This window comes from Canis lupus, chromosome 27 (assembly GCF_011100685.1).
Source record: "Canis lupus familiaris isolate Mischka breed German Shepherd chromosome 27, alternate assembly UU_Cfam_GSD_1.0, whole genome shotgun sequence".
NCBI classification, from domain to species: domain Eukaryota; kingdom Metazoa; phylum Chordata; class Mammalia; order Carnivora; family Canidae; genus Canis; species Canis lupus.
In genome coordinates this window covers 12,364,981-12,392,753 of record NC_049248.1, presented here as the reverse complement: position 1 = coordinate 12,392,753, position 27,773 = coordinate 12,364,981, and the positions used below count along the sequence as shown (strand labels likewise).

The following is a 27,773-nucleotide window of genomic DNA, read 5'->3' as shown; positions in this document are numbered from 1 at the left end:
TTATCCAGATTTCACATTCAGTGCTTTGTTTCAATTACATCCTCATATTAAGGTCACTTTGCCCAGACATTTTCTTGGTCAAGGGAAGGGTTTTTAGTCTGGAAGTCCTGACTCTGGCTCCGTGGGTAAGCATGGCCATTTTCTGCCCAGTAGAACTGTTTGCTCTAGCTTATCTTTGGTTTCGGTGATTTGGGCTTAGGAGATTTGGCTAAAGGGAAGCAAAGATGAGAACTTTCTAATTCAACTTTTGCATGTTTGCTGTCTTCTCCCTCTCTTTGTCCCCTGATCTGCTAACCCAGATAACTGCTTTGTCCCATCCGGATTTTATCATCGAGAGGAGCCAATCAGACTCGGATACCAAGTGCCATTGTTGGAATCAACTTGCTCTTGTTCTCAAATTTCCACTTTCTGTGCCACCTGGGCACCCTCATGGACAAGTCGACCCATTCTTTCTCAGTCCAGTTTCATTATGGGAACAGCTACTTAGGAAAAGCAGGGTAACCCAGTAGTGGGAGCCCTGGTTTGGGAATCAGATGATCTGGCTACAGGACCTTACACTGCTGTGAACTATGTCACTGAGCAGTCAGGACTCGATTTGATGCTGTATCCTTGGTAGACACCTTTCCAGAGTACATTCGTTGATTAACTAGGACAGATTCTCTGTTCTAGTTTCTTCCATTGAAGATAGAGATGATTTTTGTCCCTCGGTGCCAGTAAGCTGTACTAAAAATAAATATGTTAATATAATGAAGACAAGAACTAGACAAATAGTGTATTCTGTGGAGCTGATTTGTAAGGTGCGGGGCGGAAGAGACTATTTCTCAGGTGCCTTCTAACTCCGTGTATCTCTGGCTCTGAGAGAAAGGGCACAGCTCTCTTGAAGCTGGATTATATGGGAAGGTGGAATGACTGCTGTGTTTATCTGCTGAATGTCTTAGATTCCAGATGCAAGGCAGCTCTGTCCACCATTGGTATCTGTAGAGCGGTTTTCCTCCTTTCTCTATATGTTGAGTAGTTGCATTTTTACTTACTTTAGAGAACTTCGACAATTTTGTCCTCCAAACAGACTTTGTGAGGAGACAAGGCCTATGTTATGTCTACATTTTATAGAAGAGGAAATTGTGGGTCAGAGAAGTGATATGATTTTCTACCATTAAGTAACAAGTAAATGGCATGGCCACTCCTCTTGGTCTCCTTTCTCTACTTCTCCAGGCTTCAGTTTCTCGTCTATAAGTCTGAAATTAGGAATAGGACTCAATGCTGTCTGAAGGTTTTCCATCCTGATTGGAAATGAGTTAGGTATTTATTCAATATCTTAAGTAATTTGTGGAGGATTTTACATATAACAGTGTGAATTGAGTGTCTTTGTGCAAAGCACTATGGAGATAGGGAATAAAATTAAAACCTCTGCCATCACATAGTTTACCCTGTAGAAGGTGAATGCCAGCAGTGGACATCTGGTGCGACGTGGTAGAGGGTTTCCTGTGGCAGAGATGGGCCAGTGAGCTAGGAATATGAGAATATTGAAGGTCAGGGTGAGGTCCAAGCTATAGGCACAAAACCCCTAACTAGTGTCAATTAGGAAGTGGTCAGTTATAGGAGTTTGGCAAGAACAGGGAAGCACTGGGTCTGGTACAAAGGGTTCTGCATGTTTGCTGTATGGTTGTTGACCTAGAGACCCAGGTGAAGATAGGAGATTTTCTAAGGCTGGGAATCAGTGATTCTCTGAAGAATGAGGCACGAGAAGATGAGGGGTAAACCTATTAAGGGTCAAGGAACAGGGCTGGGGTGGAAGATGGACTGTCTTGGTTGGAGCTGGGTACATCACATGCCGCCAGCAGTTAGCTCAGCAGTTGGTCTCACAAGAATATCAGCCATTTTTCTTTTTCCTCTTCCTTAAAACAGAGCTGAAATGTATGAAAAGTTTACAGGGGCTAAGGACAATTTACAGGGGCTGCTATTGTGCCCTAGTGTGTGTGTGTGTGTGTGTGTGTGTGTGTGTGTGTGTATGTACACATATGCGTGTTTGCTTGCAGTTCTCAAGCAGAAAAGATTTTTTTGTCCTGATCTTGTGGGCTTGCTTACCTGGTTGTAGGCTGTTGTTCTTTGTGCTCTTTTCAAGAAATTAGCAAATAAAATGAAGGAAACCCATTTGGAAAAAAAAATATTACTTCAAGCAGCTTTTTATAGCTCTTTCAGTCTCATACTATAAGCATGTAGTTCGAGCCTCAGGTCATTATAATTCATGACTATGTCTTCTTTGAGTTTTTATATTTTGATATAAAAGTGAATTATCATCAGTAGGTTTCCTGAAGCCATGCCTGTTTGTCTTTTTTGTTTGTTCAAATGAAACAGTGCATCAAGTATGGAATTAGATTAATGGAGTAAATATTATGAATCATACGCTCTCTCTAATCTGATGCTTTCTTTTTTTTGACCCCGTGTTTTGTTTTCTGTTTGTCTTTCTCTCTTCATGTAGGATTTTTGAGTCCAGTGTAAAGCTGTTGGAGCGAGGAGCAAAGGTAAAGAATGATGTAATGCACTGGCTGCCCCAAAGCATCTTTTGTTGTGGAATGGTTATTCCAGTCATCTCTTTATGAATCAAATGTGAGGGACTGCTTTGTGGAAGGAGTCCTTTGCAAGAGCACATCAACGGGGAAAGAAAAAGGGACATTCACTTGGAGGGCTCTTGCTGAAAATGGGTTTAACTCTCCTTTTGCCAGTCACCACCAGCCTGACCTCATACATTTTTAGTACAATGGAGTGGCTGAGCCTTTGAGTACACCACCATTACATCATCGTGGCAAATTAAAGAAGGAGGTGGGAAAAGAAGACTTATTGTTGTCATGGCCCATGAGATGATTGGAACTCAAATTGTTACTGAGAGGTTGGTGGCTCTGTTGGAAAGTGGAACAGAGAAAGTGCTGCTAATTGATAGCCGGCCATTTGTGGAATACAATACATCCCACATTTTGGAAGCCATTAATATCAACTGCTCCAAGCTTATGAAGCGAAGGTTGCAACAAGACAAAGTGTTAATTACAGAGCTCATCCAGCATTCGGCAAAACATAAGGTAAACGCTTTCTTTTTTCCTTTTTAGAATCAATAGACATCGTAGATGAGGCATCATTTTAAAACAGTCTCACTTTTAAGGGGAAAAAGTAATTTGAGGAAGTTTTGATAGCTTTTTAAACTTTGGTACCTTAGGGATACCTCAAAGTAGTTTACTAACCACACTGTCACATTTAAGAATTTTTCTAAACTATACAGAAAGGTTAACTTGTTTTAATTTAGTCAAGTGCTATGTTTTCCTATTAATGGTTTGCTAAACTTTTTTTAAAAATTTAAACACCAGTAAAGGTTTATAGTTGATAACATATTAGTAACTTAATATATAGTAATTTATACACGTATCAACAATTACTAAATTAATACATTATTCTGTGTTATTTACAACTTACTGAAAGAAAATAATTCTTTTCAAGTGCCTTGGGAAGAAAGTGGAAACTAATTATATTAGAAGTGCTATTTGTTTGTGGGAAGGTACCATTGTTCAGGATTTAGGGATCTTATTTATCTTCGAGGAATGTTATTTCTGGAATTCCATAATGTTGTCTTTGTGGTAGGTAAGGCTATTTCTTTTCTTCAGGAATAAAAATGAGCTCATGTTTTAATTTTACCAAACAACTGATTTCTCTATTATGCAGAAACCCCTATAATAATGTTTACGTTCAAGGATTGCTATGTTTATTTTACATATTTTGTTTTATGAGTGTTAGCCTTTTATAGCATTGTGTTTTAAACCAAGGAGTTTTGAGCACATCTACACAGAAATAACATCAATTTTGCCTCTTGAAAGTTGATTTTTTATAAGCATTTAAACCATTTTGTATGCTAGGTTTACCCATCAGTTTTGCTGCATGTCATTTTTATTTGGATTATTAATTGAGAGAGGGAGGCAGTTATTTGCTTCAGTACCAGCGGCTTCTGGGATGATTTTTTTCCAGCTTCCTTACTTAACAGCCTCACATTTGCACTACAGGTTGATATCGATTGCAGTCAGAAGGTTGTAGTTTATGATCAAAGCTCCCAAGATGTTGCCTCTCTGTCTTCTGACTGTTTTCTCACTGTACTTCTGGGTAAACTGGAGAAGAGCTTCAACTCCGTTCACCTGCTTGCAGGTAAGGCTTGGGGCAGATCTCGTGGAGATCTACCAGTAAGCGGTATTTCACAGAGAGCTCAAAGTACACTAGATCATCACCCAACGATGAGTGTACTGGGTAAACTGATTTATTGATAGCTTCTGATCAACATAACTATTCTATTTCACTTAAGTACTACCATTCTTCCACAGTTGTCAATGTATTTTTTACTCAGCTCAGATGATTCTTCATTTGATATTTGTTAGTTAGAAACGTCATGTAGATCTGTGTGCTGCTTCTGGCCGGGGATTTTTCCATTCGTCTGGGATCTAAAAACACGAAATGCTCTAGCTCTTGACTCTGCTCTCAGTTCCCACCCCCTGTGACAAGAACCAGACCAGCGTCACAGTGTCACATTCATATTAACCAGTTAGAGTTAACAGCAGACTCCAGCAAATCAGCTCACTGTTCCTGGACATGATGAGCAGGGAGGGGGAGAATGTATATAGATTATTTCTTCTAACAATTAGGGAGAGAGTTTAAATACTCATTTAACTTGAATATTTTCGTTTTGTTTCTACAACTGAAAAAGGTCTCAGTTTGCAAATACTAAGAAAGTTATTTTAAATCATTTTATATTTATGGGAAGAACTAAATATTTTATGTCTGTCTGAAAAGGGGAGCAAGTGTGTGAGTTCCATTTCATCAAATTCCAAAGCAGAGTGTTCATCCTTTGCTTCCCCTGTTTTGCAGATGTTACTAAAGCCTTTTCACTCACATAGGCTCACAGAGTGGGGGATACAGTGTGACGATGCACGGTGATCTTCAACACAGATTCTGCCACAGGAAAAGGCAAGAGGGCTTTTACAAATGTGATCTAAGAAAACAGAACATGATAGATGCTATCATTTTCACACCTGCAGTCTTTTATTGCAAGGCAGGTACTGTGAACTCGATGTCATTGGCAGTTGGTTGCTAGGAGTATAAACATTGCATTTTTCAGAGTAGGATTAATCAGTTGTTGGTGTGTTAACACTTAAACTGGGAAGGTTTTGATGAGATTTCCGTACCTCCAGTTCTCGCTCATCGGCTTTTGCTTCCAGTCTCAAAAAGCAGGCAGAGTTTTCCTCTTTCAGATCATCTACTACCACACCTTTTGCTCATGCTGTGATGCCGCCAGATCTTTCTGTTAGTATCCTTTTTTTTTTTTTAAGATTTTATTTATTTATTCATGAGAGAGAGAGAGGCAGAGACACAGGCAGAGGGAGAAGCAGGCTCCATGCAAGGATCCCAATGTGGGACTCGATCCCAGGTCTCAAGGATCACACCCGGGCCGGAGGCAGTGCCAAACCGCTGAGCCACCTGAGCTGCCCCTCTATTAGTATCCTTAAGTGAAGCTGGCATGTCTTAGAAAGTAGTTTTCGGAGTTCTTTGAGAATGATAATAGTAGGCTCTGTCTCATTGATAGGCACATTCTTTTACTGTGAGTATAACTGTGGTGAATATGATAACTATTATTGGCATTTACTGAACTAATCTGGTTTAGGAACTCCTTTCATGCTTCTTGTAGGCACTGTGAGGGCTTTACCGTGGTATGCTGTTAACAGGACCAAGATTTTTCTTAAAGAGGGTACACCAAGATGTGCTTCACGGCAAAGGGACTATCCCACCTCCCTCTTGTTGGAGACATTTTTGCTGTGGGGGCTCTGACTTGACAACATGGCCAGACGCTCCTATGTAGGAATGAGCTTGTGTTGGGTTTCTAGTACAGAAGTTTTATTTCCCGGAATATCTTTCCCCCCCCTTTAACAAAGAGCTCTCCTTAGTTACGTGGGAAGGTTCTTATCAGTCATGTGTCATTGTGGGAGGAGCACTCCTTGGGCAAGGAAGAGAAAGGACTCTGATCAGCTAGATCAGCCTGAAAGTGGAATGACACACTGAATCAGAGCACCTTGACATTACCACGTCATACAGGACATGTTGCCTGGGTCCAAATGAGAATCCTTCCAGGCAGCACTAAGAACCACGCTGAATGTATTGACAGCACCATATCCCTATCCACACTCCAGAATCCTATATATCTTTTAGTTTAGGAGGTGGCTTTGGGGACTAGATTGCCTTGTCTGGGAGTTTCTGAACAGCCAGATCCCTTATGATACCCAAGAGAGGGTTCTGGATGGTTGAAAGCCTCCCTCCCAATCACCCAGAAATTTCTGACCAATTGGAAATTCCCTTGTCTACTCCTCGGAGTAGACAGAAAAATGGCATAAGTGGAACAGAATGCCAGGGAAGTTATAGCCATTCATACTTGGTAGCCTGTTTTGTTGCCAACGCCCAGCTGCTCATAGGATATTCCACGGATGGGAGACAGAAGAACATAATGACAGGTGTTTCTTCAATATTTTGTTTGTGGGGGGAATAACTGTAGAAAAGCACACTAGCTTCTCACAGGTGTTACAGAAAATAACAAGATAACTGGAGACAGTTTTCACTACAAACTGCCCGCGTTACTTTCAGCAGTTGGAGATGGTTGTCCATCCTCAGATGAATGTGGTAATAGAGAGATGCAGTGGTTTCTTAGAGTGATTCCTCCTTTGGGTTAGAGCTTTCAGCTACTCTGACATTATGCAGGATGAAAGTATCAGATGTGAGATAGTTTTTATGGTCATTAGATATGGAAGTAAAAAAATTGTGGCCTGAATTCCATTCACATTCTCGGGCTACCTTGCCTGGGGAAAAATGACTTTGGAGAAGGGGGACAGAAAGACATCACCAGGGAACTGATAGAAGAAATATTTTAATGAGCTATCTCCCTCCAACAAGAGGAGACCCATATCTACCTATAGGACATAGTTTTATGGACATAAAGAAATGCAGGGTTTTACTGAAGGAAGCAGGGACTGGGTTTGGGGGAACTATACTGGAATGGGCTTGATTCCTTAAAACAGTGCAGGTCCTTTTTGGGGATGGGGCTAGCCTATAACACTTGTTTCCACCAGGTGACCAGCTTTCCCAAACTCTTCTAAGCCCAGTCAGTATTCCCAACAAAATGATTAATTTAATAGCCATATATTATCTTTAATTATTATCTAAAAATCTTATTTAAATCTTACTATTTATCTTTTCATTTATTAGCTTAACTTCCTACCAGATTCTCTTTTTCAACTTTGTGTCCCCTGTAAGGCCCAGCACTTCTTAAGATCTCAGTAAATATTTGATATCTAAATTAGCTTACATTAGGTTTGTCCAATTTATATTTCATGTGATTCATTTTATTAGTGTAAAACATAAGTAATTAAACAGTGATGAAACTAACCTGAAAGTGTAGTGAAAACTTTGAGATTGTTTTGAACTAAGTGATCTACAAAGTATATTCATTCAGAGCAAACATATAGCTGTTAATAGGAAAAGTGTCTAATATAAAAATGTCTTAAGAGCTAATAAAAATACTGTGATGAAATAAGATGAATCTTTTTTTTTTAAAAAGATTTTATTTATTTATTCATGAGAGACACAGAGAGAGAGAGACAGAGAGAGACAGAGGCGGAGGGAGAAGCAGGCTTCATGTAGGGAGCCCGATGTGGGACTTGATCCTGGGATTCCAGGATCACGCCCTGGGCTGAAGGCAGCACTAAACTGCTGAGCCACCCGGGCTGCCCCGAAATAGGATGAATCTTATGTGATCCTTAAATACTGAACTTTGATAAAAAAGCTAACAGCTCTAGAGATCTAGCTCTACTCATAGGAAGATACATGTCCATGAGTCCACATAAACTGAGAATGGTTGTGATAATTTATATATATATTCTTAAAGGTGAATATAAATTGATATTCTTTTTAGCCATTAGGAAGCCTCCCAATAACCAGGCTGAGCCAAACCATAGCATCATTTCACCCCCAGGGGAGTAAAGGGTTTAATTACCAGTAGCAGCCTCATCTGAGGAAGAAAGAATGAATTTGGATCCCTTTGGGAAGATGTTCACCATCGTTGTTGGATAGGTGATGACAAAACCATCTTTTTCATTTTTTTTTTCAATTTTGAAATCGTTTTTAAATAAGTACAGACTAAAAAGCCATGTATCTTCCCACAGCCATCTGTAAAAACAGGACTTAAGAATTTGAATTAATGGAGTGATGGAATGGATGGCATAAACGTTTGTTTCACAAAAATGATCATAACAGAGTATCCTGGTTGTGAGCCTTGTTGGTTTAATTGATGCATGTGAAACCTCTGTATTAGCTGTCTTCTTTTAAAAGCTGTTATGTTATCCAGGGCGCCTGGGTGGCTCAGTTGGTTAACTGTCTGCCTTTGGCTCAGTCATGATCCCAGAGTCCTGGGATCAAGCCTTGCATTGGGCTTCCCGCTCACAGAGGAGTCTCCTCCCTCTCCCTCTGACCCTCCCCCATCCTACTCTTGCACTCTCTCTCTCTCTCTCTCTCTGCTCTCCCCCCTTCTCTCTCAAACAAATAAATAAAATCTTAAAAAAAATTTAAAAGCTGTTTTCAATCTGAGTTAGAAAACAAATAGTTGCCACCATTGACTTACTGATCAACTTCTTTGGTCTTGGTAATAGTTCAGAAAACTAGTTCTCTTTAAAAAATAATCTTGTTTCTTGGCCTTAACTTATTAATTGTGTACCACTTTATTCTACTTGCCTTTCTCTATTATATTTCTTAGGGTTCCAGATTGCACATAAATCTAAAAGAGAAAAGGAAAAATACCATAGTTGGACTTTTACTTCTTGCCAAAATAGAGAAAAGAGAATAGATGGGTCATTAGAAGAAATAAAGATCAACTTACAGATGAGAAATACTGTTCTGTTATTTCCCTCTCTTTCCTTACCTTTGTGTTCTGGGTAAAAGCAAAAAGGACCCATAGCAGTTTATTAAGTCTGCAGCACTCGTTTCTCTCCTGTGATGAGGCACAGGATAACTAGCCCTAGAGCAAAACACCACATACGACACACTTCAGCCCTTTCATTGGCAGATGAAGAAAATCATAGAGCCCTGAGCGACTCTCCCACGCTCTCACTCCCACCATGTACCCAAGGCCCTTATCCACAATAATTCCAGAGTCTTCTGGAATTTCATCAGGAGGTTGGACTGAAAGCTCTTCCTGTGGTAGCTCTTTCTCAGACTCTGTGGATTTCAAAGTCGTATTCACATTTTATGGAATGAAGCAATGTATGAAAATATACTATATGTAAAAAGTTTTAAAGCATTAAGTTATTTCAGCGGGAGGTGATCATCAAATAAAAGTCTAATTCTTCTGTGCCGAAGGATAGTTCTGAATAATGATAGAAGATACCATTTATTAAGCATTTACTGTTAGGTGCAATGTTAGCAAAGTACTTTTATAAACATTTTGTCTCCGAACCATAGCTATGGTCTTGGTCTTGTATTAATGTTTGCTATGATTAAAAGCCAAATACATGTTTTTTTTTTTTTTGTTTTGAGTTAGATGTACTAGTCTATTTAGAACTAGGAGTGAGTAAAAATGTATCTGACTCTTTATACTTTTTCAAATTGACAGTTTCAAATTGACAGGTATCTAGATCCAGTCAGTAGATCTTTGTAATAAACAGAGCTTTGGTTTAGTGGAATCAATTACTGTCCTTCCTAATGGAAGTAGAGTGGGACCCCACTTTGCTGGTTACAGATTTTGCTGTGCACGCTGTTGCTACCATCACTTCTGTTACCTAGTTTGACATTTCTCCTGTCCTTTTGTCTAGAGAAGGGAATCTTCAGTCATTCTATTTCAAATCTTGCAGTAGTTGGTAAAGACGAAGGAAATTAATGGATTTCAGTCAGAGTACTGTGGTTACTCAGGAATTGGCCGTTGGCTTGAAAGAGCGGCCGTGACTGACGGCCTGTAAAAGACTACAAGCAGTTGCCCCTGAGCTTCGGCTTGCATGGGTCTTGCAGGCTGAATCCTCTTTCTCTGGTTGCTCCCTGCCAGTGTGGTGAGCCAGTTTACATGGCTCCTGGCTCCCAGTGCCTAAGACACGACTGTGGCCTATGTCTTTTTAAAAAATGGACTGTAGACCAGACTATAGTTTCTTGGTTCCTCATCCTGATCCCCTGCACAAGCCCATGGACAGCAGCCTTGATGACACCAATGGCCTCAGCCCTCCCTTGCCTGAGTCCTGTCACCTGTGCACTCTGGAGAAGTGCCAGGTCTAGGACTTTCCATCTTGGCTCCTTCTCAAGGTTTCGTGGACACTTTCGTGGTTGGGCCCTGGCTGAGCTACCAGAAAAGCAAAAAGCTTGGCTCAGCCCTGGAGAACCTAGTGATCAATTTGGGGAAACGTGCCTAAAGTGGACCAAAGAGAGGAGCATATGCTCATGCACTGTACTGTGTGATACAGTGCAGAGGGTGATGGGTTGTCATCTGCAGAGGTTGGGCAAGATTTTACGACAGCAGTGGGATTCTAACTGAACTTGGAAGATGAGTAAGATTTGGTGGGAGATGGGCCTTGGCATTCTGACTGTGGGGGAGAAACATGATTCAAAATGTCAGGACTAAACTTCGATTTTTGGGGGGCAATGGGGGGGACTAGAGTGGATTTCTTTTGCAAAGGGGAGAAGGGGGAACTGAGGAGAGATGAAATCAAAGTATGCAAGCCCTTTAAACTATGCCAGCCCTTTAAACTCGAAGGACAAATTTATGAGCCATTGGGGATCTGGCTGCAGTCCCCACCACTTCTCAGTCCCCAGGTCATCCTCTGAGCTCACAGGGTGTCTGCTCTCCTCTTCTGCCAGCAACCGAGTCAAACCAAGATCATCCCTGTCCCTCCGGGTGCTCCAGGAGCCTCTTAACTGGTCTTCTCTTATCCTCTGCCTTGACACCTACAATCCATTGCTCACACTGGAGCCAAAGTGGTATTTCTATTTTATATTTTAACATAATCCAGATTATATAATTCCCTGGTCTAATACACATCATTGTTTTTCAGATAAGTTCTCAGAGCCTTAACTGACTTACAAGGCCCTGTGGCTGGCACCTGCCTACCTCTCTGGCTTCATCACAGGCCGCTTAAGTCCTCAATTTCTTTCAGCTCAGTAGGCCCCATGCCGGTTGCTGCAGACCTGTGGCATCAGTGTCTCTGGGCCTTCACAGGCCCTCTGCTCATGTCCTCTACTTACTCATTCTCATGTCTCCTCCTGGGTTCAGTGTAGTCGTTAAGCCTTCCCTAACTACCGGGCAAAGTTGGTTTTCTCTGTTACATACACCCCTTTGGCCACCTACCTATAATTAGTTAATTATTTGTCTAATTATTTAGTCAACATTTGTCCCACTAAACTGTCTATTCCAGAGAGGGCCTCTATTTTGGTCACCAATGCCCCCATTACTAGTGCTGTGTCCTGCTCATAGTAGGTGTTCATTAAATGTCTCTTTGACCTTCTATGTGATGCCAGTGGTTTCTAGTTGTTTGGGTGACTGAATAGGTAGCCCTTTCTTCCTCACTGCATTGTGAAGTCTCCAGGAAAGCACTGCAGTTGACCAGGGAGGACTGTTGATAGAGTGGAATATATAGAAGTGGCCTATGAAAGAGCCTACTACAAGGTAGATCAGAAAGCTTTGAGCTGCATGTAGAAAGTCCTGAGAGATGAGTTATATGGTGATTCACGGACAGTTTACAAGTTAGTCAAGTTTGATGTTTAAGAGTCATTCTCTAGAGACTAGACTCATACCCCTTTTCCTCTTGACTCATAGTTATCTCCTGATTAATAATCTCATTTCACCAAGCCCTTTGATGATCGCTGTAGACCTGTCCAACAGCCACTTCGTTCTCATCTGGGTCCTAATTGTAGTTGGTCTGATTAGTTTCCTAAGGGATGTGCCCTGATTACCTGAGCCCTGGGGGTATTATTGGACCTTCCAGGTCATGGAATTCTGAGCCCTGGGGGTGTTACCAGGTTCTCCAGATCACATGGTGTTCTGAGCCACTTAGGGACATCTGAAAAAATTTCTCTCTCCACATTTCATGTAAAGTCAGAAGCACGGTGAAGATTCAGTGTTGCTTTTCATTGACCAAAGTAGCATTCACCAATTCTACCTTTATTCCTTCAGTAGCAGAAAAATGTTTTTCTTGCCATGTGCTGCCTCTCACACCCTGAGAGTCTTCTAGGGCATTGTGGTCTAGGAATAGGAAGCAGATTCTGGGCCCCCACCCATGCCAACATAGCTTTAGGCTTTGAATGGAATCAGGAAATCCTTTTGAACACCAAAAATATACAAGACTTATGTCCATCAACAGCTATTCATTGTAACAAGGAAGGATTCAGTAAACATTTATTGAATTTCAGTTATGTGCCAAGCACTGTGCTAAATACTGAGGGGATAGGATACAAAGGGGCATGAGACATAATTCTTATCCACAAGCAGTTCACAATGTATTATAACTAGAGAAATAGAGGTCACAACACACACACAAAGGTAATTTACAGTTACCAAATCAATGGCAATAGTTACTGCCAGATAGCTGCCATAAATTTTATGGAAGTTCTAAGTTGGCAAGATCATATATAGATACACTGGTCAGGACACTTTTTTAAAGATTTATTTATTTTGGAGAGAACCTATGTGAGCGGGGGAGGGGCAGAGTGAGAGAGAAGGGAATCCTCAAGCAGACTCTCCGCTGAGCACAGAGCCTGACAGGGGGCTTGATCCCAAGACTCTTAGATCATGACCTGAACCAAAATCAAGAGTTGGCCGCTTAACCGACTGAACTACCCAGGTGCCCCAGAAAGATTTTTTTTTTTAATGTGAGAGAAATGTATTGAAACTATCAGAGAGCAACTCAGTAAGGGAAGATAGTATTGTGAAATTTGCTTCTGGGACTTATCCCCCAGCACTGACTAGAGACCCCTGGCCAGTTCTCCAGATCTCTGAGTGTCTGTGGCTGCCACTGGTATCACCTGTGTATTTAGAAGTTTTTGTTTGTTTGCTTTTTAAAGATTTTATTTATTTATTCGTGAGAGACACACAGAGAGAGGCAGAGACATAGGTAGAGGGAGAAGCCGGCTCCCTGCAGGGAGCCTGATATGGGACTCGATCCCAGGATCCTGGGATCATGACCTGAGCCAAAGGCAGACACAACCACTGAGCCACCCAGGCGCCCCTCTTTAGAGGGTTTTTGATGTAAAATATATTTTATTGATTATGGTAAAAAAATCTTTGGAATATATTTCTGTAGAAGAGATATGACTTGTGCTTGCGTGTGGCTTAGGAGGAAATACAAAATGGATTGGAAGAGAGATTAAATTACCAAAGGCTCAAGGTTGGAAAGCACAGGTTGTGTCAGGAAAACAGAAGACCGATATTCCCTTTCCATGTAGGGTGATGGCATGGAAAAGCAGGTAGGACAGTGGGTTGGGATTAGATTAGGAAGGATCTTGAATGCCTGGCTCAATTTTTTATTTTATGCTGTGGGTATTTGAGAGCAGAGACTACCTCAAAACTTTGTTTTAGGATGTTTAATCTGGCAGCAGAGAGGACATGAGTGGGGAAAAGAACAAGTGGATCAGAGAGCTGTTTTACTGAATTTATGTAAGAGTGAGGCATGAAGGTCCTGGAGTTAGGGAGAGGTAGCAGGAGAATGGAAAGGCAGGACATATAGAAGAGACATAAAGGAAAGTCAGTGGATGTTCCCCAGCTAACTGGGAGGATGGGACTACTGTGGATGGGGATGTGGAAGGAAAGAGGAGGCTTTGACTTTATTTTAAAAATGTCAGTTTATTTTTAAATTTTTTATTTTTTGTTTTATTTAAAAATTATTTTATTTTAAAAAATTTTAAAAATGTCAGTACGTCTCTTGAGAAAATGACCTAAAGTAGTTGAAAGTGTTAGATTGGATTTTAGGGCATCAAACAGTACAAGCTTGGAGATCTTTGATTTTCAGGTGAAATGAGCAAGTGTGTTCTCTTTAGTAACCTTCCCTTCCATGCTGATGGCAGTAGGGGTCTCAAATTATTCTTTCTTGGGGAGTCCCCTGACACTGTTCCATTGCCCTCATCTTCACATCTTAATGGCACTGCAGGATCTGATGGGGCTGCCTCTGTGAATCTGGCTCCCATCTTACAGAACTTGATTTTATTTAGGAAGTGGTGGATTCTGGCCATATTCCTTTTGTTTGGTTATTCTGGTTGCACTCTTTAGAATTATCTTTGTTTGAGGACATTTATTAAGGGTTCTGGCTGTGTGTTGTGGGTGTTTCAAGAGGAGGAGTTTCTGGATGTAGCTCCATGTTCCAAATCGGAAAGATCAGTAAAATAGCTATCACTCTACATCTTCTGAGGATTCTTTGCTAAACATTTCTGGATTTTGCTAATTGTCCAGGTAATATTATTTTGAGGAATAGTAAAACCGAGACATTCTGAAGCACAAGAAATTCATTATTGTAGTATGTGGTGGGGTTTTTTAAATGCTAGTACTTTGGAACTTTAAAATCTATTTTGTTGTCTAGGGGATAACTGTATTAATCCAAAAATGAGATGAGTTAGAATTTCTCCTTCCCTGACTGTGCCAGGTGATAGAGTTGTTTAAAACAGAGTAAGCTTTTTTGAAGGTGTCATTTATAGGAAAAGTTTATGAGGCATAGGCTACTTATCAGGCTCCCTGGATGGTCTCCACAGAAGTGCCTGTCTGTCCGCTTTCCTCTTGTTCTGTGCTCCAACAGATAAGGAGCGGATGGAATAGGAGCTTGAAGTTGGTGCTTTATGATATTGGGGATTTTTCTCATCAGTGCTGCTCAACGGAGATTGGCTGAAAAGGCAACGGTGGAATGCTGCTAAAGTTGTTGAGAAAAATATCCCATGCTCTCTACCCACCCAGAAATGATTTATCAAACGTGTGGGTTGGCTTACCTGGACCAGCCTATATACATTGGGTAGTACAGCTACTTATATATATTTGCTTTCTCTAGGGGCACGAATTATGGTGCCTTCATTTTTGTTTCATTTTATTTTATTTGTATTTTTTTATTGGAGTTCGATTTGCCAACATATAGCATAACACCCAGCGCTCATCCCTTCAAGTCCCACCCCTCAGTGTCCGTCACCCAGTCATCCCAACTCCACGCCCACCTCCTTTTTCACCACCCCTTGTCCTAGAGTCACCACCACATTTCCCAGAGTTATGTGTCTCTCATGTTTTGTCATTTTCTTTAACTAGTTTCAACTCTCCCATGTATACAGTCCACTGACCTTGGAAGAATTGCAACCACTCTTGAGTCTTTTTGTAAGCCTAGAGAACAAAGTTGCCTGAATCAGTCACTTCCCTGGGAAACGAAATGTACATCTGCTGTGAAATAACATTTCAACAATTGAAATATACAAGTTAGCAATTCAGTTTTTTTTTTTTAAGATTTTATTTATTTATTCATGAGAGAGAGAGAGAGAGAGAGGCAGAGACACAGGCAGAGGGAGAAGCAGGCTCCATACAGGGAGCCTGATGCGGGACTTGATCCCTGGACTCTAGGATCATGCCCTGGGCCAAAGGCAGGCACTAAACTGCTGAGCCACCCAGGGATCCCCAAGCAATTCAGTTTTTAATATTAGGGTTGTCTCCTTTGTGCAATAGCAAAGTAGCAGATTTTATTTTCAGGATGGAGAGAACTCTTCTCTACAGGTGAAGTGTATTTCTGAAATCCTCCACATGCACTCTGAAGAAGTAAGTGAATGGGTTGTATTATGTCGCAAAAAGGGAATCTTTAACGAAGGTTAAACTGCATGAAAACTATATTTAAAAACTATGAGATTGTATAAACCATGTAAAAATGATTTAATATGAAAAATTAATTTGCATTAACTCTTTAGAAACATGTCTTTCATAAAGTCGAGCTTAAATACTATTTCTGTATAGAGCTATGGAATCCATTCACAATGTGAGAGGGGGCAGGCAGCCTTTAATTCTCTCTCAGCTCTGTGTGGCTCTGTGGGACATCTATTTGAACTGAAGCATAAGTGGTGAAGTCCTGTGTTTCTCCCTGCGAGAACTATCTTTAACAGAATTGACATTTATCTTTAGTTTGAAAGGTTAGGGAAACCGTTTTTAGAATTTGAGACTTTCAACATTTATTTCACATCACTAAGCTGTAATAAAGTGCTACTTTTGTTTATTACAAATATTCCTTTTTAAGAAAAATCACTATGATTCATAGCTGGTTGCAAGAATCAGAGAAAAGAGTAACTAATTAGAATTGTTTAGTACAGTTGTTTTATGTATTTTATTTTACTTGGGAGGTTTTTTTTTCCCCTGGAAAATTAAATAGTGGTTCACATTGGCTTTTACAGAAAATGGTATTTGTGACTGGAATTGTAAAGGGGGTGCTCTGAAGGAGAATAAAATGATATATAAGTTATGAATGACTATGTACCAAACATTTTCCATGTTCAAAGTAATATATATTTTTTTGTTTATAAGCATACGTTCTGTTGGTTGGGTTTGTGGAAGACCAACAGAAATTGTAGTTTGTCTATCTGTCCAAATCTGTAGAGGCCAAAGGTGTCTGCAGGGTCTACCTACTGGTTCTCTCCTCTGTATTTCTCTGTGGGCCAGGCATGTCTGCATACATGTCTTCCTCTTGAAAACACTTTAGTAAGGAGAAGAGTGGATACCACCATTCCTAAATTCAGGTCTACCTTCGGGGAGCTTGTATGGGTTATATTACTTTGCATTTTCTACATTCCCAGATGACAAACAGCATAAAATCTAGGGATAGGAGAAACATGGTGAGATTGGATGGTGAGTTAAATCCTTGAACAACTTTAAAAGTATTTAAAACATTTTCAACAAAGGATAATGAACTGATTTGTGTCTTCTTGTAATGGAATCTAACACAGAGTCTAGGGGACAGTGGAGGGTTATGACAGGGCAGATAAGATGACTGTTCTGTATCTGTCAGCCATTTGTAACAAAAAGTTTATGTAGATGAATTATGCTTCTTGTTAGATCTGTTTTGTAAGAGGAAGAAGGACGTTTTAGACATATTTCAAAACTGAGTTGCTGATGAAGCCACAGATAGTTTTTCAAGAGTTCGGGGAAATCAGGCAGTGTCTCATCTGTTGCTAATTAATGAAATGAAACTGGGGTCACTAGAGTACAACAATGAATGAAAGGTCAGTGAATGGAAAAAACTGTCAATGAAGGAGGGTGTTAGCAGAGTGGAACATTGTCCTAGATAAAGATCAGGGAAAATGTACTCTTTGGCTGAGGTAGTGTTTTCTGGAAGTGAGTAGGAGCCATAGTTTGGGACATTTCAGTCCAGAGTGAGCACTAAATGAATGTTCTCATTTCAACGAAATCTTAAATATTTTAAGGCAATTCAGGTTTGTGCCAGAGATTAGTTGAAAAGATAGGTAAGAAAGAAGTTTCTTTTTGTTTTATAATGTGTTCTGCAGTGTGTCATTGCTGTTTTGTTTGGCTTTTTGGTTTTGTTTTGAGGTTAAAAACTGGTTTCTTCCTCTCACTTATTTCTATTCTCTAGAATTTTCTAGAGCCACACTCACTTTTGAGATACCCCTGAAGTGAAAGTGATGTGGGATCCGTAGTACAGATAAAACTGACCTCAAATAATGGAGGCTGCTGGCGCTGTTGATGATTGTTGCCAAATTGTATCCCCTCTGAGAGTTGCTTTGTGGAGGAGGCCTGAAAAGTGCTCAAGACAGCTTCAGCCTCACCACATCTTGCACACTGTGATCATGAACAAACCCGTGACTGTATTTATATTTTAACTAGTTCATCTATCAGTGCTGTTATTGGCTTCATGTGAAATGAGTACATTTAGAGTCTCTTGTGTCTCTCTCGTCATGTCCACCCTTCTTTCCTTTTTTCTCCCTCAGTGAAGCATTTGAACTCTATGGCTTTGGGGAAGCAAGGCTCTGCCATCAGTTTGGGAGAAGTATGTGGCCATTTTTAGTCTCGTATTGAGACCTAGCAGGTCGCTCGCAGCTAGTGAGGGCAAGACCCAGTAGAAATCAGCAAGGCTGCCCCTGCATCCTGAGAAGGAGTTAATCCTGTAGTATTTGGAGAAGTGATACAGCACAGTGATTGACAGTACAATCTCTAGGGGAGACTGCTGGCACGCATGTCCCAGTTCTGCCAATTACTACTCTGTCTTTTTGAACCTTTATTTTCCTATCTGTAAAATGGGAATAATAAGAATAGCACTCACCTCCTACTCATAAAGATGGAATAAATATTTATAAAGTGCTTAGAGCAATGTTTTTCACTTAGTAAATGTTAGGTAATTCTTTGGCTACTTATATTAGTCGTATATCTGACTACTTATAAACGTAAAATGGAATTCAAGTGGAGTTTCCTTGGATTGTTTCTCTTTTCTCTGCGAATGTTTACTGGAAGATTGTTCTGTTGGATTTAAATGAGAGGCTATTAGATGAACTTTTTTGGAGTCAAGATAGGGGAAAAAAACAAAAAAACAAAAAACAAAACCTGAGAACAGTTCTTTGTAGAAACACCAGAACCACCAAAGTTAGTAGAAGCTAACATTTAAACTCGTACAATTAAATTACAGTCACAATAGTGCCTGTAGATTATTCTGGTTGGGTAGGTATGAGATAGGCAAAGTATGGTGAGACCCTTTAACACTTAGTGTTAGAAGAAATACTTTGGGAAGGAATATAACTGTATTATGCAATTAGACTGAAAGGGAACAGAACACTAGTAGAACTAAAATAATAAATCCTGATCATCAGTGACACTCCTATACATATGCCATCATAGGCTGCCCCTTTCTAGGGATTGTTCTGCTCATGGGTGTAGGAATTCTGACAGACTCCATTTCAGGACTCACAATGGTCCTAGTATATAGCGTTTCCTTAAGTGTGAGTTGTCCTAGCTATTAGTAGATTTTAAAGGGGAAAATAGTAGATTTTAGAGGGCAGTCCATGGTCAAATAAATTTGGGAAACTTATTTGAGTTAAATTAAACTTGTTTTCTTGGATATACTTTTTGGAGCCTTTAATATTATGAGGCTTTAATATTGTGAATATCCCAGGGAGAGGTGATACACAGTACTTCTCTTACTTTTTGAAACTGATACCTCGTATGTCAACTTCCTGCCAGACCCCAGTGCTTCAGAGCACACTTTGGGAAATGTAACCTTAGAAGCATTGCGTTTTTCATTTTGTGTCTGGTGAATCCTAACAAGATGTAGCTAAACAGGGATGCCTGGGTGGCTCAGTGGTTGAGCATCTGCCTTCAGCTCAGGACATGGTCCTGGGGTCCTGGGATCCAGATCCTGGGATCGAGTCCCACGTCAGGCTCCCCACAGGGAGCCTGCTTCTCCCTCTGCCTATGTCTCTGCCTCTCTCTCTGTGTCTCTCATGAATAAATAAAATCTTTAAAAAAAAAAAAGCTGTAGCTAAACAACTGCAGATCAAGGGTGGAGGAATCCTCACAGGTGAGGCTGGGTCCTAATGTATCTGAACTCAGCCTGTGCTCTTACTTTCTCTGCCCACACTAACGATCATAGGGCTTTTCTCTTTGTGGTTTGCTTGCTGTGTGCACATGCATGGGTAGTGGTGGTGGTATTCTTGGATGAGAGAATAGCATCAGAATATGAAATAACAGTCGGTTTTGTGTGCCTGGAGGTCAGGCTTGGAAATGGTGAGCAATGAAGCCATGAACCTGAACAAGGATGTGTCCTGAGGGCCACATCTGTCACATAAAGGAGTTCAGGGGTTCTATAATGGAACCACCTGCTCTTTCCATCAGGTTATCTTAAGAACTTTAGTATAAGCAAGCTGCTGACAAGTAAAAACAAACACTTAGGTAGGAGGCTAGGAATGCGCACTTCAGCATTTTGCAGGTGACATAGTTGTCACCGACTTCCTGTCACCCTAACTTGCTGCATTGTGGAACATAAAATGAGCATAGATGGTAGACACAGCAGTCCAGATTAAACTTGAGTTGGAAATACTATAGGGGATGATAAGGGATGACACTCTCCCCTTCCAGCTCCCTGCACATCTGCAGTTTTTGAGGGCATGTTTTGTGTGCTTCTAGAAGCAGACTAAAGGCTAATAGAATGCAACTCAAGGATCATCCAGACATAAATATTTAAAGAGATTTTAGTATCTTGTTTAAGGCTTGATTAAAGAGGTAGAAGTGGGGGCTGCCTTGTCTCCTAATAACATGTTAATTGTTTTTTAATTAAATAGTACTAAAAATATACAAGTATTTCCTGTGATCCAAATCTCTTTGCTTCCTGCTTTGAACTCAGCAAGTAGTGAGGGTTTGGCTAGGAGGAGATTTATCTGAAAATGTATCAGAATCTTTAGGGTTCTGGGTTTGGATTTGGATAGCAAGGAATATTTAGATGAGAAAACCGGGGGAAGACCTTACCCATTTTTTTCTTTTCCAGAGGAGGTGAGAGTGTGCCTCCTGTGGCGGGATAGGTTTCTGTTCATTATGAAATGGCAAGATTGTGACTTAATGAAGGTAATAGAACAGATCATTGTAAGGACTGGACTAGGAAAAGTGGGATTCTTGTGGGTCTAGGAATCTTGCCACAAGGCCCTGACATACCCTGAGCAGTTAGGGTCTGTCACCACTTCTTCATCGTGTTCAGCAAACTGAACAGCGGAGCCTAGGGATCCGTAGTAATTATGGGAACCTTGATGAACCTTGATGAACTGTCTCCTTGATGGAGAATATTTGCAAGAGTAGGGGTGTGTATGTTTGTGATACCTTTGAAATAAAAACCTGCATAGTGGGAAGATTTAAAGTTAATGCTGGAAGGAATTTTTAACTTGATCAAGTTTATTTTGAAGAAATAACATCTGGCCTCAGTTCACGGGGTTTTTATATTCCCGTTTTGCTCCTGTGAATATTTGTTTTGGCTTGGTTATTTGCTACTTATTTTAAATCCTCTATAAGTTCCACAGAAAAGCATTCCTTTGGGGGATGGGGAGGAGGGAGGAAATGTAGGCTATGCGATGTCGGAGAGAGTGAGAATGAGAGGAGTCCTGAGATCGAGAGGGCTGGAGAAGGTGAAGCTTGGGGCCGTGCTGGATGCTGTACTTAGCGCTTGGCAGCCTTGGACAGGAATTGCACATGAGTGGTGCCCGCTTGGCATCTGTGGGATTTGATTTTGCTTTTTAAACAGTTTTTTTTGAACAGTTCATGCAGGACTGATTTTTATCTTTGTACATGGTGTAATTTTGTGATGTTTGTTCTCAGGTGGGTTTGCGGAGTTCTCCCGTTGTTTCCCTGGCCTCTGTGAAGGAAAATCTGCTCTAGTCCCTACCTGCATTTCTCAGCCTTGCCTACCTGTTGCCAACATTGGGCCAACCCGAATTCTTCCCAATCTTTATCTTGGCTGCCAGCGAGATGTCCTCAACAAGGTGGGTGCTTTGAAAACATCCTTCACTGCAGGGTTTCTTGTTAGCATCTGGAGAAACTGCGATTGCCTGTTTGCTATCATTTCCAGCACACTCTGCTTTCAGAAGAGGAAGTATATACCACTCTCCGTGTGGCTCCCTGGGAGCAGTTAGTTGGGTTATCTCCTGGAGAGCTGTTTTGTTTGGTGTTATTGAGTAGTGCCACAGGAAACCTGATCTGTTGTGACATTTGCTTGTTGCTTGAAGGTCCAGGAGACCCGGACATGGAGGGTTAGGACTTTTCAAAAGATTAGCCTTATTTTCTTAGAGTCTTAATTGTTCTATAGTAGTAAGTGGACACACTCAGGAAGGCTAAGATTTCCTAGATTTTTTTTTCACATTTAGAAATGTATTTACTGAGGTATACTAGAAAGGGACTCAGGTTGGGCTTGGGTTGCAGAAGGACCTCTGGCCAGAAGGAGGGGGTGGGAATAAGATGGTGAGGTCAAGGGCTAAGAGCAGGCATTGCAGGTTGCCCTGTCAGAGGCTTGCTGGAGCTGTTTTATTGAGAAAGAAGAGGGAAGAGCATGGATTCTTGCTGAAAAGGACGTGGGCCATATTGAGCATGGTGTGCCTCACCTATGAACCTGCCCTGACAGAGGCCATTGTATCTAATGGTTACAAGCATAACAGTAGTAGAACTGAACTTTGTCTCCCACCACAGCTCGTCTGCTCTTAACCAGGAGTGCTAGGAACCAGTGCTCTAACTGCCCAGAAAAGGGCTTTTTCTCTAAAAAACAAAACCCCAAAACAAAACGTCTTTTTTTTTTTTTTTTTAAGATTTTAAAAATTTATTTATTCATGAGAGACAGAGAGAGAGAGGCAGAGACATAGGTGAAGGGAGAAGCAGGCTCCACGCAGTGAGCCCGACATGTGGGACTCAATCTCGGGTCTCCAGGATCATGCCCTGGGCTGAAGGCAGCGCTAAACTGCTGAGCCACCTGGGACTGCCCAAAACAACCTCTTTTTTATGCCACTTGTAATTGAAAAAGCAGTCAAAGATGTTAATTCACCTATTGGTGATTTACAGGTGCTGCTTTCCTGTGTGGGGGATGATATCCCAACATTTTCTCCTTGGATAACTGTAAGAATTGGGCTGACCATAAAGCTAGCATCTTCACTGGCTTGTGTTAGCATGTGAAAAGCAAAAATACCATATCATTGGGCAGTAGTGAGGCAGTCTTTCATTTTCTCTGTTTTGTTTTCAAGATTTTTTTAAAAACTTATTTATTTGAAAGAGAGAGTGCACAAGCAGGGGGGAATGGCAGGCAGAGAGAGAAGCAGGCAAGAAGCTGGATGATGGACTCTATCCCAGCACCCTGGGATCACGACCTGAGCCAAAGACAGACGCTTAACCAACTGAGCCACCCAGGGATCCCTCTTTTTTGTTTTCTTTTGTTTGTTTGTTTGTTTGTTTTCTTTTTTGTTTTCAAAACTCCTGCCTCTAAAATTTTACCTTGACATTGTTATTAGTATGTCTGCTTTTACTGTGAGATATTTGAAATTTGATAGTTTATACTTGTATTGAGCCTTTCTGGTGAGGTCGCAGTCCCTATGAACATGTGATTATTATTAATTCTTTTAGAGATAAGCAAATTATATCACAGAAAGCAAAATTAATTTCTTAGAGTCATGTACATCCCTGGGGCAAAGCTGAAGATGCTTTAGTTAATCCTCAGTCAGAAAGTAAAATTACTAGTTAAGGATCCTGTTCAGAATTACTTGCAGTTTAAAAAAAAAAAAAAGTAACCGTTCTGCAAGTGATTTTACAAATAATTGCATCATAGATCATTTTTGTTATTTTTGACATTTAACATTAAATGGCACATTAATTTTGCTATGTACTGTTTCCAGTTTTAACAAATGTCTCAGTTAATAATTCTGTGAGTGCCTGCTAGATGAGAGCAGTTGAACTGGACCACGGTGTGGAGAATGTGGGGAAAGGATGCTTTTTCTCCTTTAGTTGGCTTCTCAGTGTATACAGAAAAGGCTGTGTACATAGATGCATTGGGAGGAGGTGGTTGTTGTGGGAGGAGTGGATATATGGAAGTTCATGGGGAAAACAACCTGGTCAAGGAATTTCTATGGAAGACTGTCAGGAAACTTCTTTGAAACACACGTGTAGATGAGAGGATGGTGAGAAGTCAGCATGCTTTCAAAGTGGTGAGTAGAAATTCATATTGACCAACAACTGATTCATTGTTGAGAAGAATGGAAGTGCTGAACAGGATTTTAGTGATCATGTAGTCAGTCGTCTTTGATAAAGGAGGAAGCCGATATTCCAGAAATATTAGATGGATTCCACAACATCACCCAGCAGATGAGTTTTGGGACCAGATGTGCCTCTATTTCACAGATAGCTTGGACTGATCACACTGTTCAGCTGTCTGATTTAAACTTTACAGGAAAAGTTATATGCTGCTTCTCTTCCCAAAGATGATCTTTTATAATTTTTCCTAAATTAGAATTTAGAAGCTGAAGTTTTTATTTTTTTTATTTTTTAATTTTTTTTTAAAGATTTTATTTATTTATTCATGAGAATACACAGAGAGGAGAGAGAGAAGCAGAGACACAGGCAGAGGGAGAGGCAGGCTCCATGCAGGAAGCCTGATGTGGGACTTGATCCCAGGTCTCCAGGATCACACCCTGGGCTGAAGGCGGCGCTAAACTGCTGAGCCACTGGGGCTGCCTGAAGCTGAAGTTTTTAAAAATAGCAACTAAAGACCATTAATTTTATTAGTTGTTTTTTAATGAAGTGCCACCAAAATAATTTGAAAGCCTATCACAGAAATTTTCTTAGGAGGATCGTACTATTTACTATTTAAAATGCTAGGGTCTTTATATTATTTCATTTAACCTTTATAATAGGATTAAGAAGTAGGCTGACCCTGAATTGTTGTCACTTACCCAAGATTTTGTGTTTGGGAAGTCATGGATTCAAAACTGGTCAGTAACAGAAATCGTTCTCAGACTCAAGCTACTGTTCTGGCTTTACGTCCTGTTTATATAACACCAGAAATATCCATCTTGCCCCTCCCTGTAACAGGCTGTTATGAAGGACTAACGTATCTTGACAGTTTATTGAATCACTGCAGAGACTTTTTTTTTTAATTTCTTTTTATTTTTTTAAGATTTATTTATTTGTTCATGATAAACATAGAGAGAGAGGCAGAGACACAGGCAGAGGGAGAAGCAGGCTCCATGCAGGGAGCCCGACGCAGGACTCTATCCTGGGACTCCAGGATCACGCCCTGGGCCAAAGGCAGGCGCTAAACCGCTGAGCCACCCAGGGATCCCTGACTTTATTTTAAAAGATTTTATTTATTTATTCATGAGAGACACAGAGACACAGGCCGAGGGAGAAGCAGGCTCCCTGCAAGGAGCCCGATGTAGGACTCAATCCTGTAACTCCCGGATCACACCCTGAGCCAAAGGCAAACACCCAATAGCTGAGCCACTCAGGCATCCCATTGCAGAGACTTTCTTTCCCTGGTTTTCCTACAGCACATTCTATACCAGCTCTGACCACTTGAAGTGTAATGTAAGCCACATACTTAACTAAAAATGTTCAGTAGCCTTATTAAAAAAGTAAAATAGAACAGGTGAAATTAATTTTTTTAAATATTTATTTGAATGAGAGACTGCACATGAGTGCAGAGGGGAGGGGCAGAGAAGAGGAGAGAAACTCAAGCTGACTCCATGCTGAGCATGGGGCCCAGTGTGGGACGCCATCTAACTACCCTGAGATCATGACCTGAGCAGAAACCAAGAGTGGGTGCTTAACTGACTGTGCCACCTAGGTGCCCCAGTGAAATTAATTTTTATAATATTTTATTTATCACAGTATATCTAGAATATTAGCATTTCAATGTGTAGTGTAGAAAAACTATATTGCTGTATATATATATATATTTTTTTTTTATTAAGTCTTTAAAGTCTGGTGTATGTTATAATTACTACACACTTGAGTGTGGACAAGCCACATTTCAGGTGCTCAGTATCCTCATATGGCTTGTGGCTACCATAGTGGATGGTGTAGGTCACTGCTTTCAGTATGTATTAATTTTACTCTGGTCTTGAAGACGTGGCTCTTCTGTAAAAGATCGTAAGAAGTCATTGGTAACAAAAAGAATGCTTTCGGTTTCTTTTTTTCTTCACAACTACTTTTGCTTCTCACAATCTGTTCTTTTATTCTCTAGTCTTTGTACAAGAGCTAGAACAGGAATGTCTTATAGTACTAAAAGTAGTTTGCTGAGGCCCAATTCACATCTGAACTGAGCAGGATTTGAGTAAGAATCTCCAGTTTCTATGTGAAAGAGCAAAGTTCTTGATTGCTTTTCTGCTTGATCACTTAACATTTCCAGTAGAGACTTTTGTTTCACACAGAAATGCACGAAACATCTGATGGAATTACCTTTGGCTCAGAGCTGTATCTGCAGTGATCGGCTTCAGCTTCTTCACTAAATTGGTTCTGCTGCCCCCTCCCTCCCCCACCCCATTTATACAGTGTGCTGTCAGCATTCTTTGTGTTGCTCATTTCACACTTCGAACATGCCAGATTGGTTTTCCTGTCTACCTGGTGGTTCTGCCTGCCCCTGGGATGACTATTTCTCTCTTGTTTTCTTACCAGAGTTAGCCTAGACACAGAATACTGCTTTCCCAGTTTCCCTATGTTCTAGGAAGACAAAAAGATAAAAAATTATGTAAAAATACACCACACAGTGTGCAAGCTGGTTAGACAACACCTGTTCATTCCACAATGATGCATAAGACAAGATGACTGACAGTAGAACTCAACACCAAGGCAGCATGGCATAATGGTGGGGAGCTGGCCTTGGAGGTAGGCATTTCTGAGTCCTAGGGCTCCACCTGGCCAGCCATACCACTTTAGCCAGGTCCCTGAGTCTTGGCTTCCTCACCTACAAATTGTTAATGACTCCTGCCTTCTAGTGTTCATGTGAGGTTCAAATGAAGTGACGTATGCCAAGCACCAAGGACAGTTCCTGGTTCATGGGGACCCTGGTTAATGTTATCAAGGGTGGAGTACGCAGGATGCTAGGGTGAGTGCTGGATACAGTGGGTGTGGTTGGTCGAGGAAGGCTGGATGGAGGAAGTAGAACTTAAGGTCGGTTTTGAAGGCAAAAGGAGTGGCAAATGCAAAATTATTTATTGAATTGATTTCAGAAAGAAAAATTACTATTCCATTATCTGGAATTGCAATGCCTGTGGTGATTAAATGTGGTATCTCTCCTCAGTCAAGTTGGACATGGGAACTTGACCAAATAGAACATTTTTATTAAGGCTGTATTAAGGCTTTATTAAGGCTGTGATATAATAAATCTTGATTTATTATATCACTCTGTGTTCCATATACTACTCCACAGTCTGCATCAACAGATTATAGAATCCATACTTAGAAATCAGTCCAACTACAGGGCAAAGTTTATTTCCTGGTTTAGGAGAGAGAAACTTAAAGGGAAAAAAATTGTGAATGGAAATCCTAAGTAATAATAAAATAATAAAAGATTAATTTTTGACTAGGAAATGTCATTTTTGAAAGTCTTCTTAATTGTATATTGAAGCCAGAATCCATTTTTAAAAATTCTTAGGGGACAATCTCTTTTCCTTTGCAGATGAACCCTTTTTATATCCAGCCTGCTATATTCAATGTAATTGCCCTACTTCAATCTAATTAGGAGAAAGGACAGTTTGAATTAGTGAAAAATGTACACAACATGGTATGAGGGGCAGCTTCTTGAGACAGAATTCATATGCTGTATGATATATAAGGTATTTTTTATTGAGATGTAATTTTACAACATATTAAAAGTTTTAAGTATACAGCGTGATTTGATATTTGTGTATATTATAAAATGACCACAGTAAGTCTAGTTAACATCTATCACCACACATAGTTACAATTTTTTTTCTTGTGATGAGAACTTTTAAGATTACTCTCTTAGCAACTTTCAAATATACAATAGAGGAATATTAACTATAGCTGCCGTGCTATACATTACATTCCCATGACTTATTTTATTACTAGAATTTGTCCCTTCTAACCACCTTCACCCATCTCCTCCATATATATCCTCTGTATCTATGAGTAGGTTAGATACACATATGTATCTTTAGATTCCACATATGATATTTTATAGTAGTTGTCTTTCTTTGACTTACTTCACTTAGTATAATGTCCTCAAGGTTCATGCATGTTGTCGCAC

The 27,773-nt window shown here is 40.4% G+C and overlaps 1 protein-coding gene across 10 annotated transcripts in view; it reads left to right on the top strand.

The window, feature by feature from the left end:
- Positions 1–27,773, top strand: part of DUSP16 (dual specificity phosphatase 16) — a 121,451-nt gene that overhangs the window by 75,624 nt on the left and 18,054 nt on the right. For 7 of the 10 annotated variants that reach the window (XM_038576827.1, XM_038576825.1, XM_038576824.1 and 4 more), the window contains 4 exons: positions 2,480–3,074; positions 4,044–4,182; positions 4,926–5,084; positions 21,350–21,513. In XM_038576827.1, coding sequence (XP_038432755.1) covers positions 2,847–3,074; positions 4,044–4,182; positions 4,926–5,084; positions 21,350–21,513 — 690 coding nt within the window. In that variant the 5' untranslated portion in view covers positions 2,480–2,846. Of the gene's footprint in view, positions 1–2,479; positions 3,075–4,042; positions 4,183–4,896; positions 5,085–21,349; positions 21,514–27,773 lie in introns of those variants that run through there. The other 3 variants (XM_038576831.1, XM_038576832.1, XM_038576833.1) reach the window with 3 other exon arrangements.